Below are 15,330 nucleotides of genomic sequence, written 5' to 3'. Positions count from 1 at the left end.
CATTGACTTGTTCAATTTGTCTGTTCCTTTTAATGAGGTGTTGTTGGTTTGATTTCTGGCACTCATTTTGTCCTTAATTACACTGACTACATACATACTTCAACATTGCAGGTGGGGAATAATTAAGTATGTTTCATAGAAGTTACAACTTTTTGAGTTGAAAAGACTCTTAAGAGATCCTTTAGCAAATCTCCTCCTTTTATGGATGAAGAATCAGTCCAGAGGGAGTAGGGGACTTTCCTGTAGTCAAAGAGCAAATGCTTGGGAAACTGTTTCTCACACCATGAATTCTGACTTTAAATTTGGGTTTAAAATCAGATTAAGAGACAGAATATGCAATTAAAGGCTATGTAAAACAGGACAGCATATGAGAACTAACTATAGGGGAGTTACCAAGGGAAAGGAATCTACAGTATCATTAAGGATTCCATTCTTGGTGACTGAGAGATCAGTTGATCCCTGTGTAAAAAATGGAGAAGCCAAGAAGAAGCTCTTCTATTAACAGTTTGCATTATGTCTCTCCAAAAGATATGTTGAAGTCTTACCTCCCGGTACCTATGAATGTGAGCTTTTTTGGAAATAGGATCTTTGCAGATATAATCAAGTTAAGGTAAGGTCACACTTGGTTAAGGTGAGTCCTTATCCAGTATGACTGATTCTTCTAAGAAGAAACAGAGCCACAGACACACAGGGAGAACACCATATGTCAACAAAGGCATAGACTGGAATGATGTGTCTACAAGCCAAGGAACAGCAAGGACAGCTGGCAGTACCAGAAACTAAAAGAAAGGCATAAAACAGAGTATCCCCTAGAACTGCAGAGAGAGCACAGCCCTGCCAACACCTTAAAGAGCATTCAGGGAGGGAGTGGCCAATAGCATGCCAACATGGAAGGGGATCTGGGAAAACACATTGAAGAAAAGGTGTGACTTTAACTAGAAATGATAGTTGTTCTTTGCATTTACATAATGTTTTACAATTTATAATGCATTTTCACATTCTTTATCTTATTTATTTAACACAACACTGAGGGACAATGTTATTCTTATTTTTACAGTTGAGCATACTCTGGAACAGGGAGGTTATATTCTTGCTTGAAGTGACACAGCTTCTAAATGATGGAGCCAAGAAGTGAGTCTAGATATGCGGACTCCAAAATTATGCTCTTTCCTTAGATCTATGGAATACCTTTTTTTGTTGCTTGTAGTAAGTCCCCACTCTCACTTACTAGGAAGAGATTAATAATTAGCAAAATGTGGCAATCAACATCTCTTAATGTTTTAGTCAGCTTGCTGTACATTGAAAGATTTCCTCAGTGTGACTGCAAGTTTTATGTTTATAATTTTCAATTTAAGAGATGTCATTAATTTTCATAATTTAATTACACAAGAATTATAGAATTGGTCTCCAAATGGCTACAGTTAAAAAATTTTAATATGTTAAAATAGAAATTGGTTCAAACTGTTTTAAGGTTTTTTTGGGATATTCAGGAACCTAAACACAGAGTCATTCATTGGTCAAATAATCAAATAAGACATAGTAAACCAAATTTTAGAAGCTTCCTTTTGCAAATGTGTTATGTATGCACGTGTGTGTGTGCATGTGTTGGGAGTGGATGATGGAAATGTAGCATGTGACTTACGGGATCTTTCCACATGTTTCAGACATAGTGCTCATAGTCATTTCGCTGTAAGACTAACTACACCTAATTATCTTTAGGTTTCATTAAATGTCCAAAGACAAAATAGTTTGGGAGGAGTCTCCAAGAACCTCACAGGAGCAAGGGAGTGTCCAGCTCAGTCTATGAAAACTCTGCCTAAATGAGAATCTCCAGAGTTACATCTTATATAAGAGAAGGGTGAGTGGATGGATGTTGTATTGAACAGAAAGTGACCAGATTTTTGTTACATTGATTTTTGATGGAAACGTAGATGTATATGTCCAATATGGCCCACCTATTGACCATGTATATGAAACTCTCTTCCAAAAAGTGAATTATTTTTCAGTATACAATAATTAAACATGCTTGCCTTATAATCTGACACTATATTTTACCTCACTGGAAATTACTTCTACCTGTTCTGATCTTTTTGAGCTTATGAGAATTCTCTTACCCATCATTTTATTTTATTTTTTCCTTATCATTTCCCCTGTTTTCCCTTTTAGTGTATATCTTTGTTCTTTATTAAACTCTAATATCTACTGTCTCAGCTTCTGTTCTTTGTTCTTCTAGATATGTCTCCTTTATCTTTCCCTTTGCCTCTGAACCTTTCCCTTTTCATCTTCCCCGTTTGGCCCTTCATCCATTTATTTGGTGGTAACCACAGAAATCGAAAGGCAGGGCAACAGCACAGAGGTAGGGGTATTTCACTTATGAAGTTTAGACTTTTCCTCCTACTTAGATAAAGGACATGTGGTGAGGAAGAGAATTGGGGAGCTGGGAAGAATTCAGAGACCAGAAATAGGCTATTCAATAATTTACTGAGGTGATGGCAACTTAGATCGTTCAGATAAATGGCTATCCTCACCGTGTCTAGCTCTTCAGAGAGGATGGTATCCTGGAAGCTGGTGGGAAAGCTTTCCTATTCTTTCCTTTTTCATTGACGTTTCTTTTCCTTAAGATCACTGGTGGTTGTTCCCCAACTTGTATTCCTTTTAGTCCATCTATCTGATTTCTTATAAATCTCTAATGATTTTCCTTTTTTTGCTTAATATTACCATTCCAAATATGATTTTATCACTTTTATTCATTCATTTAAAAGAAGAATCATTTATATTATTTTTGTATAGTTTCATTGAAGATAACTGATAAGTTCTAATCTAAGAATATTTTTAGCAGGAGATAGTTTATCTGTCTAGGCTACTATAAATAAATCTAGAATTAACAGATATATAGGAAGCACCTGGATGTAGAATGGAAGTTAATCATGGAAACTCCCTATGCTTTGTAAGTAATAAAAGTGGAGGTGCTTTGATCCTAAATGGCTTTCTCTGGAGCTAGTTCATATTGCTATTTAGCAATCTTCTATTGCGCTGAAACAAAATATGTTTAGGTCTGGAAAAGGGATTTTTTTTAAGCTGCATTTGACATTTAGGTCTAGAGCTTTCCAAAGTCATTTGCCGTGTTATTTATGCCTGCGTTTGGCCTGTATGGTCGAATAAAGATAAATTGTTTTGAAAATAAGTGAACTGATTCTCAAACTTAACTTCAGCAGACAGAACACCCATCAAATTTCTTCCTTTTTTGGGGGGGTGGTGGTGGTTACTTATAACTATCCTGATGAACTCAAAATCATTTGGAACTTAAAAGCAAATACAAGTTCAATTCAAAAAAATCATGTTTTGCTAAAAATGAAATATTTTTACTATTTATTGTTTGAGTAAATTATTAAAACCTTTGGATATAACCTGAACAATATTATAGAGGATTTATGTTTTTTATTTTTCTTAGCCACATTAGAAGATTAGCAATAAATGTGGTGGTTGCCATCTATAACATTCATCTTAAAGACTAAAATGTGCCTAAATATTACTCTGTGATTCCTTATAAGTTGGTTATGAATGAAATTAAGTAAAAATGTATGCATATTTACATTTAAAATTAGGTAACAAGGAATTCCCATTTTAAAATATATATTTACATATAAATTTTTTTTTGCAATTGTGATAAAAAAATCTCTGTTGTTTTGTAAAATATCTAAGTTGTTCAAAGATGAGAGCTAAGGTCACTGGGAAAGTCTAAGAAATTAACTGTCTTCTGTCAATATATGAAATCATAAAAGAGACAGATTAGATATTCTCTGACATTCTCCTTGATATTCATTTTCCCCGAGGATTGTCATCTCTGGACAGCTCAGTGCCATCAGCTAATTAACAATATAGGACATACATTCCCTAGAGACTTCAGCCAGGTAAACAGGCTTGGTTCTCTCTCTGTGCCAACCCAGTCACAGGACAGGTTCATACCACACTACTCCTATTGCCCCTAAGGATCTCTCATATAACTAGGTCATTGTATTGGGGAAGTAATATGAGTTTGAAGTTGTCTTGAGAAAGCATCCTCTTGCTTAAAAGATATTTCTAGGTAATCCAATGCCGATATTATTAACCAGCTGTACTCAGCCACAACTTTCTTCCTGATTGGACATATCTAAGTTCCAATCCCTAGTACTTTATGAAAGATAGCAACTTAGAAATCAGCTTAGGACACTGTGTTGCTTTAGGAATTGGCAGGTTAGTTTATTTTTAGGTGCAATTTTTCTTGAAACAAAAAGCTGAATTGGTTTGCATAGATGTCGATTGGCAAAAGGAACAGACCATAGAAATTCACCAAATATAAGACCTAAATTCATTTGTTGATTCCTAGACATTTCATCCTATTGCAGTACATTCATTATACCTCAGTATGTACTTATAGAAAATAACTTAAATGCTGGCATATTTAGCTGTAATAAAATATGCCTTTCAGTAACAGAATAATAGCATATGTGTGTGTGTAAAAGTATTAGACTATATGTTTCTGTTCTTCCCCTTTGTCTCTTTATTCTTAGAAATTACATAAGATTTGTTCTCTATGTTCACCTTTAATCTGTCATTTCCAATACAGTGACAGATCAATTTGCTACTCATACTCCATTGCCATCAGGGGCCAGTCCTAATATAAATGAGTTCAGCTCAGACCTATGAGACAGAAGCATTATTAAAGCAATATTGATTGAGGGAGGCTATAGAAAATTTGCCAGCACCTTTTTAGGTTTAATTTAGAAACTGTACAGGGCAGAATTGGCATGTTTAATATGTCAGTGAATGCTGTTTAACTTTGAATATCTTAAATATAGACGTTATGTTGGGATCTTATGCCTTTATGATGTGTGGTTTTCAAACTGAATATCTGTGTCTAGTATTTCCATTTATTATTATTTACATAATTTGTCTAATGTGAATCAAAATCTTTCTTACTGCATTAGGTCAATTCATGCTTATCTAAACATAGATGATTTCCAGTCAAATTCCACAATTTTTTCAATGAGGAAGGAAGGAAATGAAATGAAATGAAATACCTCATTTAACCTTAGGTAAAAAAATATTCCTTCTCTTGGGAGACTGCCTTTTGTGGAGGTGCCAACAGCTTTGGGAGGGATGGATGCTGAGTGGGAAAGGAGGAAGGAAACAAAGTGACACAGGTCAGCAGGACACACTTGAGAATCAATGGGATAATCTGTCTTGCAGCTAGATCTTTCCCATATCTAATGTTTCTAAAGGATAATAATTTCCTGATTTGTAAAGAGGAAATTTTTTAAAAGTTAGAAGATAGAATATGACATCAGTGTCCTAATTACCTCCTACTGTGTTTTCTGGAGTGGTATTGGAAGCAATTGCAACATATGGAGACGATCACATTCTCTGTTCTGTTCTAGTGGGCATCTCCTTTGCCTGATATTATTTTATTTTTCAACCTAAAATCGTATTCATTTTTATACTTTTTATATAGGTAGCATTCAGCAGTCTTTTTTATCAATGTATGTTATCCTGTAAAGCAGTAAGTGGTTTGTACAACATCATCTCACCAACTGTTTATCTTTTATCAAATGCCTTCTTGGTGCTTATTGATATGATAATGTTAAGATATATCGTTATTTTATTATAATGGTGCATTTTTATATTGTGTTTTTCCTTGAATGAGTTAGCATTTTATTTTTGCCATCCTATATTTTGATGAATGCTTCTTTTATTAGGTTAATTTTAAAAATTTACCAGCAATTGATTTATATTTGTGTATGTGTCCATGAGACTGAACCATGGTTTGTTTTTATTTGCTCTTCTGAGCAAGTGTGAGTCAAGGCAACGTCTCCTGCCATTGGACATTTACATTGTTTCTAATATTTCTATAATTAATTCTATTATGACAATTTTGTGTATAGATATTTGGTGGGCTATAACTAATCACATTCTCATAAGAATTTAACGGCAGTGTGAAATACTGTGAAATATTACATCTGCTATGTCACGTGTGATGGCTTCTGCTGAATTTTAATATACTCTTTTGATTGAAGATAAAGTAGTGTGGTGGTTAAAAGCATGGACATTGATGTCAAAGGGACCTGGGTTTGTGTTTGGGTTTAGCAATGTCACAAGCTATTTAAGCACTTTAACCTATTTCTTCATATGTAAAAAGAAGTGGTAATAAATTTCACGTTTTTCAGTTGGGATTACATATGTAAATGATTTAGAACCTATGAAACACTCAACAATACCAGATAGTGTTATTAACTGTAAGTAACATGTAAATTCAGCCTTCAACTTTTGAACATGTTTTAAATTTTTCAAACTTCAAATGTGAAATTTTAAAAATTAATTCAATATTGCTGGTTTTTGCCAAATACGTAAAATAGTATTCCTCCGCATTGTTGTTTTGGGATTGAGAGTGAGATTAGATCAGTTAAACTAATCCTTCTCATTTAGGATGTATTAAATTTCTATTGTGTGTGCTTTTACGTTTTAAGACATGATTTTTTCATGGTTTATTTTTCTTGCAAAAATTATGGGATAAGGAGGACATATGTGTCAGTGATAGAGAAACATTTCCTGGTAGCCTCTCTATTACTACCTCTTCTTTCATCTGACCTTTTCTTTTCCCTTATTCAGATTTTATTAGTAATTATCTTATACCTATTTTATATGAGTTTCCGTCACACACCAATGGGTCTACACCCAAACCTAATTCATATTTTAAGAAGTCTTAAAAGAATTAAGGATTTACTGTATGTCTAACTATTTGAATGTGATGGAACTGAATTCCTTGTTCTCTGATGCTGTTTAGAGTGGTGGGGGACTGTGCTTACACAGTGCTAAATAGCTGGATGAAAATAATAATCAAATGACCTTAGAGCTAGCAATGTGTTTGATGTAGTATGACAAATTCTTAAAGATAGCTCCCAGAAAGGTATATATATAAAATAAGCCTAATGTAAGTGGATGTTCTTAGACTCTTATAAAACCAAAATATCCTTTTCTGTATACCTTTTATTCTATTACTTTTAGTTTTACATTATATCTCTTTTACCTGTCATTACTTTGACAATGTATTGTTCTTTATTTCTCTGTGTTTATGTACTTAATTATTTTATTGCTGAGATTGATGTAATGCATTACACTTTGTACATAGATTACAAAATTGGATAACTTTTAAAGATGTTTATCTTAATTAAAATGTTGATAGTGAATAATCCCACCTCTTTCAGGAATTCCACTCACTCTAAAAATCAACACAGATGATGATAAAAGAAATCAACACAGGGAAAAGGAAAGTGTCAGCCACTGAATTTTACAGTTCTGATTCCAGCTGACTGCATAGCCAGTGAATTTTCAGTGTTCTTGTTAAATTGGTATGATAATTTTGGCATCTTGGGGGCAAGAGTTAAGCACTGTAATTGAATGGTGAATTCAATGAATTTTAGGCTCTGTCTGATTCAGCATTTAGTTGTTTTACTACCATACAGAAAAACCAGGATAGCTTTTACAAGTATATTACGTAGAATAGAGAGGCAATTCTGTCAAAATATGTATATGCAGCACTATTAGTGATATTGTGAATGCAGTTTAATCCTTTGTATAAGTACATTGTAGGTCATAAATGACTATATCTAAATGAGTTCTAGAGAATATGTTTTATTATGTTCTATTGCATGTATGTGCAAAGTCAATTGTGTAGAATTATTATATATACATATATACGTAGTTTCAAATAACTTCTCTTCCTTTGTCTCTGCCTCTCTCTCATTCTTTCTGATCTGTCTCCCTGTTTTTCCCTCATCCTTGTTTTTTCTAAAATGTACATATCTTCTTGCAGCACTTTAAATCATATTAAACTCAATCTGAAACAGACCTTATATATCCATGACTGATGCAGGCACAAGGTTCATTATTTGATTTTTCTTACATTAAATATCGATGATATTACTTTTTATAACAATGTGAACAAAATTGGTATAAGATATGTTGGTCTCTGTGAGTACATCATCGATTAAAATAGTTTATGAAATTCTGTGGCCATGTCTTGTACAAATGATAGAGTTCACCTTTTTTTTTGAAGATAGGTTTTACAATTTACTAAATGCTTGTTCTCAATAGGAAATATGTGCTAACAAAGGATGGACCAGAAAAACGACAGTTCTTTCGCTGGATTTATCCTACTGGGTTTCTCTGACAGGCCACAACTGGAGCTAATCCTCTTTGTGGTTCTTTTGATCTTCTATGTTTTCACATTGCTGGGGAACACAACCATCATTGTATTGTCCCACCTGAATCCACATCTTCACACCCCTATGTACTTTTTCCTCTCTATCCTAAGCTTTCTGGACCTGTGTTACACTACCAGCATTGTTCCACAGCTCCTGGTTAATCTCGGGGGAGCAGACAAATCCATCTCTTATGGTGGTTGTGTAGTTCAGCTGTACATCTCTCTAGGCTTGGGATCTACAGAATGTGTTCTCTTAGGAGTTATGGCATTTGACCGCTATGCAGCTGTTTGCCGGCCCCTCCACTACACAGTAATCATGCACCCCCGTCTCTGTGCCCTGATGGCTTCTGCTTCATGGGTCATTGGTTTTGCCAACTCCTTATTGCAGACGGTGCTCATTTTCCTTTTACCGCTTTGTGGAAGAAATAAATTAGACCACTTTCTTTGTGAGGTCCCTCCATTGCTCAAGCTTGCCTGTGTTGACACCACTAGGAATGAATCTGAGCTCTTCTTTGTTGGTGTCCTCATTCTTCTTATCCCTGTCACATTAATCATGTTCTCCTACAGTCGGATTGTCAGGGCAGTCTTAAGAATGAAGTCGGCGGCAGGGCAGAGAAAAGCATTTGAGACATGTGGATCCCACCTCACAGTGGTCTCCCTGTTCTATGGCACTGCCATCTATGCTTATCTCCAGCCCAGCAGTAACTACTCCCAGGATCAGGGCAAATTTGTATCTCTCTTCTACACCATCATTACACCCATGATCAACCCCCTCATATATACACTGCGGAACAAGGATGTGAAAGAAGCAATTAAGAAAGTGCTTTGGAAAGATTATGGCTCCAGATGACTGGGACAGGAAGACTGTCGATGGAAGGATTTTTATTGCCAGAGCCCTCAAGATGTATGTGTTCTCCATGTGTCATCCAAAACTTCCCCTGTAACTCTCAAGGAAATTTCCTTACTTTATTCTCTCAGGAAAGTGAGTAATCAAACTCTAAGGTCGTGAATTCAATCCAACCTCCAGAGATCCTGATTCAGTATCCCTGGAGCATCTGCATTATTATGATTTTTAAAATGCTTCACAGGTTTTTCTTATTTTTACCCTGATTAGGGGACATTATTTCATCTGTACTAAAAAAAGATATTTAAGTTCAAACCATAAAGGTGCAGCTATAATATTATGAAACTACTGAAACATACTAAAGAATATTAACATTTAGTATTTTCTAGAATTTGCTAGAGTTATTTTTGCATTTTGATCATTGCTGTCATTGCTGTAGGAAATAGGTGGGGCAACTGTGGAAAAACAAACTTTAAACTCAAAGAAAAACTTGCTGATGTCAATCCTGATAAAACCATTCAGAGATTAGGCCCAACCATGACCTCGCTAGTGTGGCAGCAAGTTTTGTAGCATTTATTTCAGAGAAGGCTGTCCACAGGAATCACTGGATGAAGGGCATGATGGTAGCAGACATTGGCTGATAATATCAGCAGGTAGTTCTTTTGTATAATTTTGTACATAGCAAGAGAAGCACCAGTGTGAGGTGTGAGGAATTGGTCACAAGTTTGTGAGTCACCTTCCTTTTTAAAGATGACTTTTTAGGACATTATCATATCTGACCAGTACATGACCCAAGTCCTATTTCTAATCTACATATTTCACCTACAGTAATGCAGCAAACGTTTCTAAGGATAAAATATGTTTAGATTACTCTCTTCACATCATTTTACAAATTCTTTGATTTAGGCATCAATTGGTAAGGGTGTCTACATCTCACATCTGGCAAGGGCCCCATATAATTTGAATTCAGTAACATATTATAAAAATACAGGAAATATCCCCTTATTCCCAGGAAACCCCATGATGGGTAGAAGTTTACTTAGATTCACCAGGAGGAAATTTAAAGAATAATTAAAGTACATATTAATTCTTAAAAAATCTCTATGTGCTTAAGCTTTGCAATTTGTAGCGTAAATAGTCATCTCACTATGAAATAACTGTCATAAGATTCTTAATTATGACTAATAAATATAAACATCTCAAATAAATTGAGCCTTATACTCTAGCCCTAAGACCCCTGTTCAAACTCAGTGTGCAGTGTAAATTTGTTTTAAGATATTGATCCTGGTTTTTGTATATATTTAATGTCATGAACAGTGTATTTTTCTTAGAGTTTTGACAATGCCGTCATCAGAGAAATGTTTATAATTTTTGGTATGTTTTACTGATATGTAGAACAGTGCAGACAAATAGATTTGTGTCTCTGAGCGGAGACATATTCGTAACAATTATCATTGATTTCCCTACCCTGCCACGCTAGCCTACATACTCCTAGGCCTTGAGCCCCCTCAGCTGGTCATGCTAATGACAAGTGATCTTTCAACCTTGATAGCATTTGGCAAGGTGAAAATGACAGCTAGGGCAAATTAAGAGCAACTACTCTGTTCTTAAGGACACACAGAAGCATGGCCACTATACAGATTTATTTCCTTTAAGTAAACATTTGAATGGATTTAGTTGTTTCTATAACTTGGGAATAAATTATAGAGTATAGAGGAGATCTCTGGCTCCCACGCTACAATTAAAAAAACAAAACAAAACCAGAAAACAAAAATGAAAAGCAAACAAAACATAAAACCCAAGTTCAGTACGGTCAAGATTCTATCTATATTTCTAGCATTATAATATTTACATAGGAAATCAACACTTGGGAAACTGTATATTCTGACATAATAATGATACTGGTTGTGTATCAGTATACAAACAGTTTTGGAATGTTGTTTATCCCAGTAGTGCTAAATTTTTTACTATTATTTTTTATCAAGACCCTGATAGTTATACCCAAATAGTCACTAAAAAAATTCTTCAAATGAACTTCTTTTGTTACAGAAAACTTCAAAGTCTTATAAAATCTCAGAGACTATTGTTCTTGCTGAGCAACTACTTCTCTGCTCTTAAGGACACAGAAAAGTAGAGTTACTAAACACATTTATTTTAAGTAAACATTTGAATGGCATTTGGATGTTTATATCATTTGGGAGTAAGTTACAGATTATAGAGATTTCTGAGCCCCATGCTGCAATAAAAACAGGACAAAACGAAACAAACCCAATAAGTTCAGTATTATTCTGTGACATTTTTCAAATGGGATTTAGGAACTCTGCCACCCCATGCTCTTTTGGACTTGTCTATAACAGTCTACAGGGTTGTGTGAATTGCCACCAAAAAAGTGTTAGGATTTGTTTCCTTTTGAATTCTCATCAACTGTGAAATGGCTGGAGTGATTATACCCAGGGGTTGGTTAAATTATTCTACCTCATCTGATGTTAGCGTTTGGAGTTCAGCACTATAATTATGCCCCAGAACAATTCATGGATTCTTTCAGTCCTTTAGCTTTCTGAGGAGCACAGAGTGCACACCAGTGGCTCAGGTGATGAGTGACTGCAGAGACCCAAAATGTTAGTCATATCCACACGAAACATAATTTTTAACCAGCACAAGGTTTTCTAACCATTATCAAAGGCTACAAAACAGCAGCAACAGCACATGCAATATCTATGAGGTCCGCAGTCAGACACAGCTTCCTTCCTGTGTTTTCCTTCCTACAATGACATGCATTTTTATTTGAAGCGTGGGGTGCTAACTTATATGGCACAAAGCCAGTACCGAAAAGGTTTATATGTCCATACCCATGTAGCCCTTTTCTAGCTTTAGGACGGACTTTTATTCTTTAGCACAACCGCAGTCTGTATTTTATAGGTTTATTTATAATGAATACTCTACACAGACCATATCCATCCTGCTAAAAATATTCCTAGATCTGTAATCAGTATATAGCAACCCCTGTAAGACCCTCATTTATCTTCTAGTCAGTAAATTTCAGCAGCTACTGTTTGCCAAAGTTCTGCTCTGGCCATGCTCACTGAGGAGGGAGGAACAGATTACAGACCCCTGTTCACCCTTTCTTTTGCAGGTGACTTCTGACCTGATGCTTGTATATTGCACAACTGAGAGCTTTCTTTCTCCTTTTTAGTAGAGCATCGTAGCACGTTTTAGAACCTGGTCTGGCAGATTCTGGGAATCACCATGTCTGGAAATGTCTTGGGAATGTGGTTTGCTGAAAAGGTGGGATATGTTTAAATGCTGAAAGGAGACGATGAATGACTCTTAAATCAAAGGGATCAGGGGGTGGGTCTCTGAGATTGCCTTAGAGGCTGGACACTGTGCTCCTTTTTTTTTTTTTTCCCCCACAGCCAACTGATTTTTAATAAAGGCTCCAAAAGTATTTATTGGCAAAAGAACAGTCTGTTCAATAAAAGGTGCTTAGAAAACTTTTTTTAATGGTCTCTGTGCATTCCCTGCCATTTTATTTTATTTATTTTTGTTAAAAGGGAAATTTATTTAATGTAAATGTGTACATTAGTAAAAAACAAAAGATCTCCAGTCAACAATCACCTTTGCACCCGAAGAAACTAGAAAATGAAGAGCAAACTAAGCCCAGACCTAGCAAAGGAAGCAAATAATAAAAATCAGAGCATAGATAAAAGAAATAGAAAATAGAAAAAAAAATAGAGAAAATCAATGAAAACCAAAAGTTGGTACTTTGACGGGATCCACAAAATTGATAAACCTTTACCTAGATGGACAAAGAAAAAAGGGAGAAGACTCAAATAACTAACATCAGAAATGAAAGTGGGGTCATTATAACCAAATTTACAGAAATCAAAAGGGTTATAAGAGAATACTATGAATAATTGTTGGTCAACAAATTAGATCATTTAGATGGAATGAATAAATTCCTAGAAACATGCCTCCTACCGAGACTGAATTAAGAAAAAACAGAGAGTTTGAACACAACTATAGCTAGTAAGGTGCCAAATACCTAAAACATTTTTTTTTTCGCATTTTAAAAATAATAATTCCTTAATGTAATCAAACATTAAATATGTTTAAATTTCTCCAATTCTCTCCCCATCCCTCTTTCTTCCCTACAACTGATTTGTTTACATCAGGATCCAAACAGGTTCTGCTTGTTATATTGGTTGCTATATCAGCTGTCTCTTAAGTTTCTTTTAACCTATAGGTCCTCCCTTCATCTAATAGTTCCCCTTTACCCCATAGAGTTTCCCAAGGTCTGGATTTCCTAGCTCCGTCCCAGTAGTGTCATTTAACATGTTCCACAGTCCCCTAAATTTCCTGATGATTGGCTGCTAGATCCTGAGGCTTGGTCTCACTCAGGTTAGATTTGGCTTCAGAGGTGTATGTTCTTACTGGAGGAGGCCCATTGTGTCTGATTGTCTCTCTGTGACTTTAGCTATCATTGATGATCATTTGCTAGATCCATTATTTTAACAGAGGTTTGCAAAGTACATATTCTAATTATTCCCTCTTTATTTATTAGCTGGGATACTTCAGTAGACAGAAGTGTTCCTCCTCAGCTATTTATGGTCACCCTAAGGAACAGTTCATATAGGAAAGATAGTAAAAATGCTTGACTCTTTCCTTTTACTTACTAGTTTTAGAAAAATGAATTGTTTTCCTATCATCTTCCAAACAGAACGAGAGTTTGTTTCCTTTTTTTCATTGTCATTATGTTGCTTCATTGTCATTGTGGTTTTTTGTGGGGGTAAGTTTTAGTTTCTTTCTCTTTCTTGTATGCATTGTTGTTCTGCCAGTGGGTTTTGTTCTTTCTTGTGTATTACTCTTAGTGATTATCATTTTTCAGATTCCAGATGCAGGACTCCCTTGAGGATTTCTGGCAGGGATGGTCATGTGGTGGGCACAGTTTTTGTTTGTCTGGAGAATGCACTATTTCTCCCTTGTTTCTGAAGGGTAGACTTGCTGGGTATAATACTCTTGGCTGGTAGTTTACTTCTTTTAGTATTTTGTATATATCATTCTATATTATTCTGGCCTGTAGAGTTTCTATTGAGAAGTCTGCTGTTAGTCTCATAGGGGCTCCCTTGTAGGTGACTTGATGCTTTTCTCTTGCTTCATTTAAGATTCTCTATTTGTCTTTGAGCTTTGCCAGTTTGACTGTAATGTGTTGTGGAGAGGATCTTTTGGGGTTGAATCTGTTTATGGATCTTTGAGCCTCCTGGATCTGAAGGTCCATATCTCTTCCTATACCTGGGAAGTTTTCCATTATTATTTCATTGAACAGGTTTTCCATGCCTTTTCCTTTCTCCTCCCTTCTGGAACACTATGAGTTGAAGGGTGTGTTTAAGGTTGTCTGCTAGCTCTCTTAGATTTTCTTCAATTTTTAAAATTACTTTTTCTTATTTTTTGTCTGCCTCGGTTATTTTGAAAAAACTGTCTTCAAGATCAGAAATTCTTTCTTATGCTTGTTCTAGCTTTCTGCTTAAGATCTTGGTTTTGTTTTTTATTCTGTTGAGTTAATCTTTCAGTTCCACGAGTTCTGCTACATTCTTTATAAGGTAGTAATCTCTTTGTAAATTTTCTCCTTCATATTCTGGATTTTTTTCTCATTTCATTATGTTGTCTAACTGAGTCTTATTGTATCGCAGTGAGTTTGCTTTAGATTGTTGCTTGGAATTCCTTTTCAGTCATTTCAAGGGTTTCCTACTCTATAGGGTCTGGTATTTGAGAATTAGTGTATTCTTTTGGTGGTGTCATATTTTCTTGGGTTTTCATATTTCTAGTATCTCTACTTTGATGTCTGGTCATCTGGTAGAGTAGTTGTTTCTGTCACTCTGGAGTGGGCTTTGAGGAGAGTGATGTCCTCTTCTTTTTCTGGTCTCTGCTAGTGACTCTCTATGTCAATGAAGTCAAGTGTCTGGTGGGCTGCCTGCACAGTGGTCATGGCTACTGTTGGGGCTTTGAATTGCTTTTGCAGCAGCCATGCTGTTGTGGTGGCTGTGGTGGGCCACCTGTGCAGAAGTCATGTTTTTGGAGTGCTCCTTGCCTGCTTGTGGGTGGAGGATGGAGTCTTGGCTCATGCCTAGGACCGTGGGTATGCTCTGTTTCTTGCCAGCTTCCCACAGAGGGGGCTGCCGTTGTGTCCTGACTAGGAACCCAGGTATGCTGTGCTTCTTGCCTCCTGCCAGGCAGAGGGGGCTGCCCTCAG

At 35.7% G+C, this 15,330-nt stretch overlaps 2 protein-coding genes across 2 annotated transcripts in view; both read left to right on the top strand.

Moving 5' to 3' along the window:
- LOC134377893 (zinc finger protein 184) overlaps positions 1–15,330 on the top strand; it is a 944,311-nt gene that overhangs the window by 278,077 nt on the left and 650,904 nt on the right. The window lies entirely within an intron of this gene.
- LOC134377912 (putative olfactory receptor 2B8) lies at positions 8,136–9,089 on the top strand. Its single transcript, XM_063096723.1, has one exon. It carries the CDS (start codon positions 8,151–8,153, stop codon positions 9,087–9,089), a length of 939 nt encoding a protein of 312 aa, XP_062952793.1. The 5' UTR covers positions 8,136–8,150.

The sequence above is a fragment of the Cynocephalus volans genome, chromosome 5, assembly GCF_027409185.1.
Source record: "Cynocephalus volans isolate mCynVol1 chromosome 5, mCynVol1.pri, whole genome shotgun sequence".
Taxonomy (NCBI): domain Eukaryota; kingdom Metazoa; phylum Chordata; class Mammalia; order Dermoptera; family Cynocephalidae; genus Cynocephalus; species Cynocephalus volans.
The sequence above is the reverse complement of the archived record's forward strand: the minus strand, read 5'-3'. Positions and strand labels throughout refer to the sequence as shown.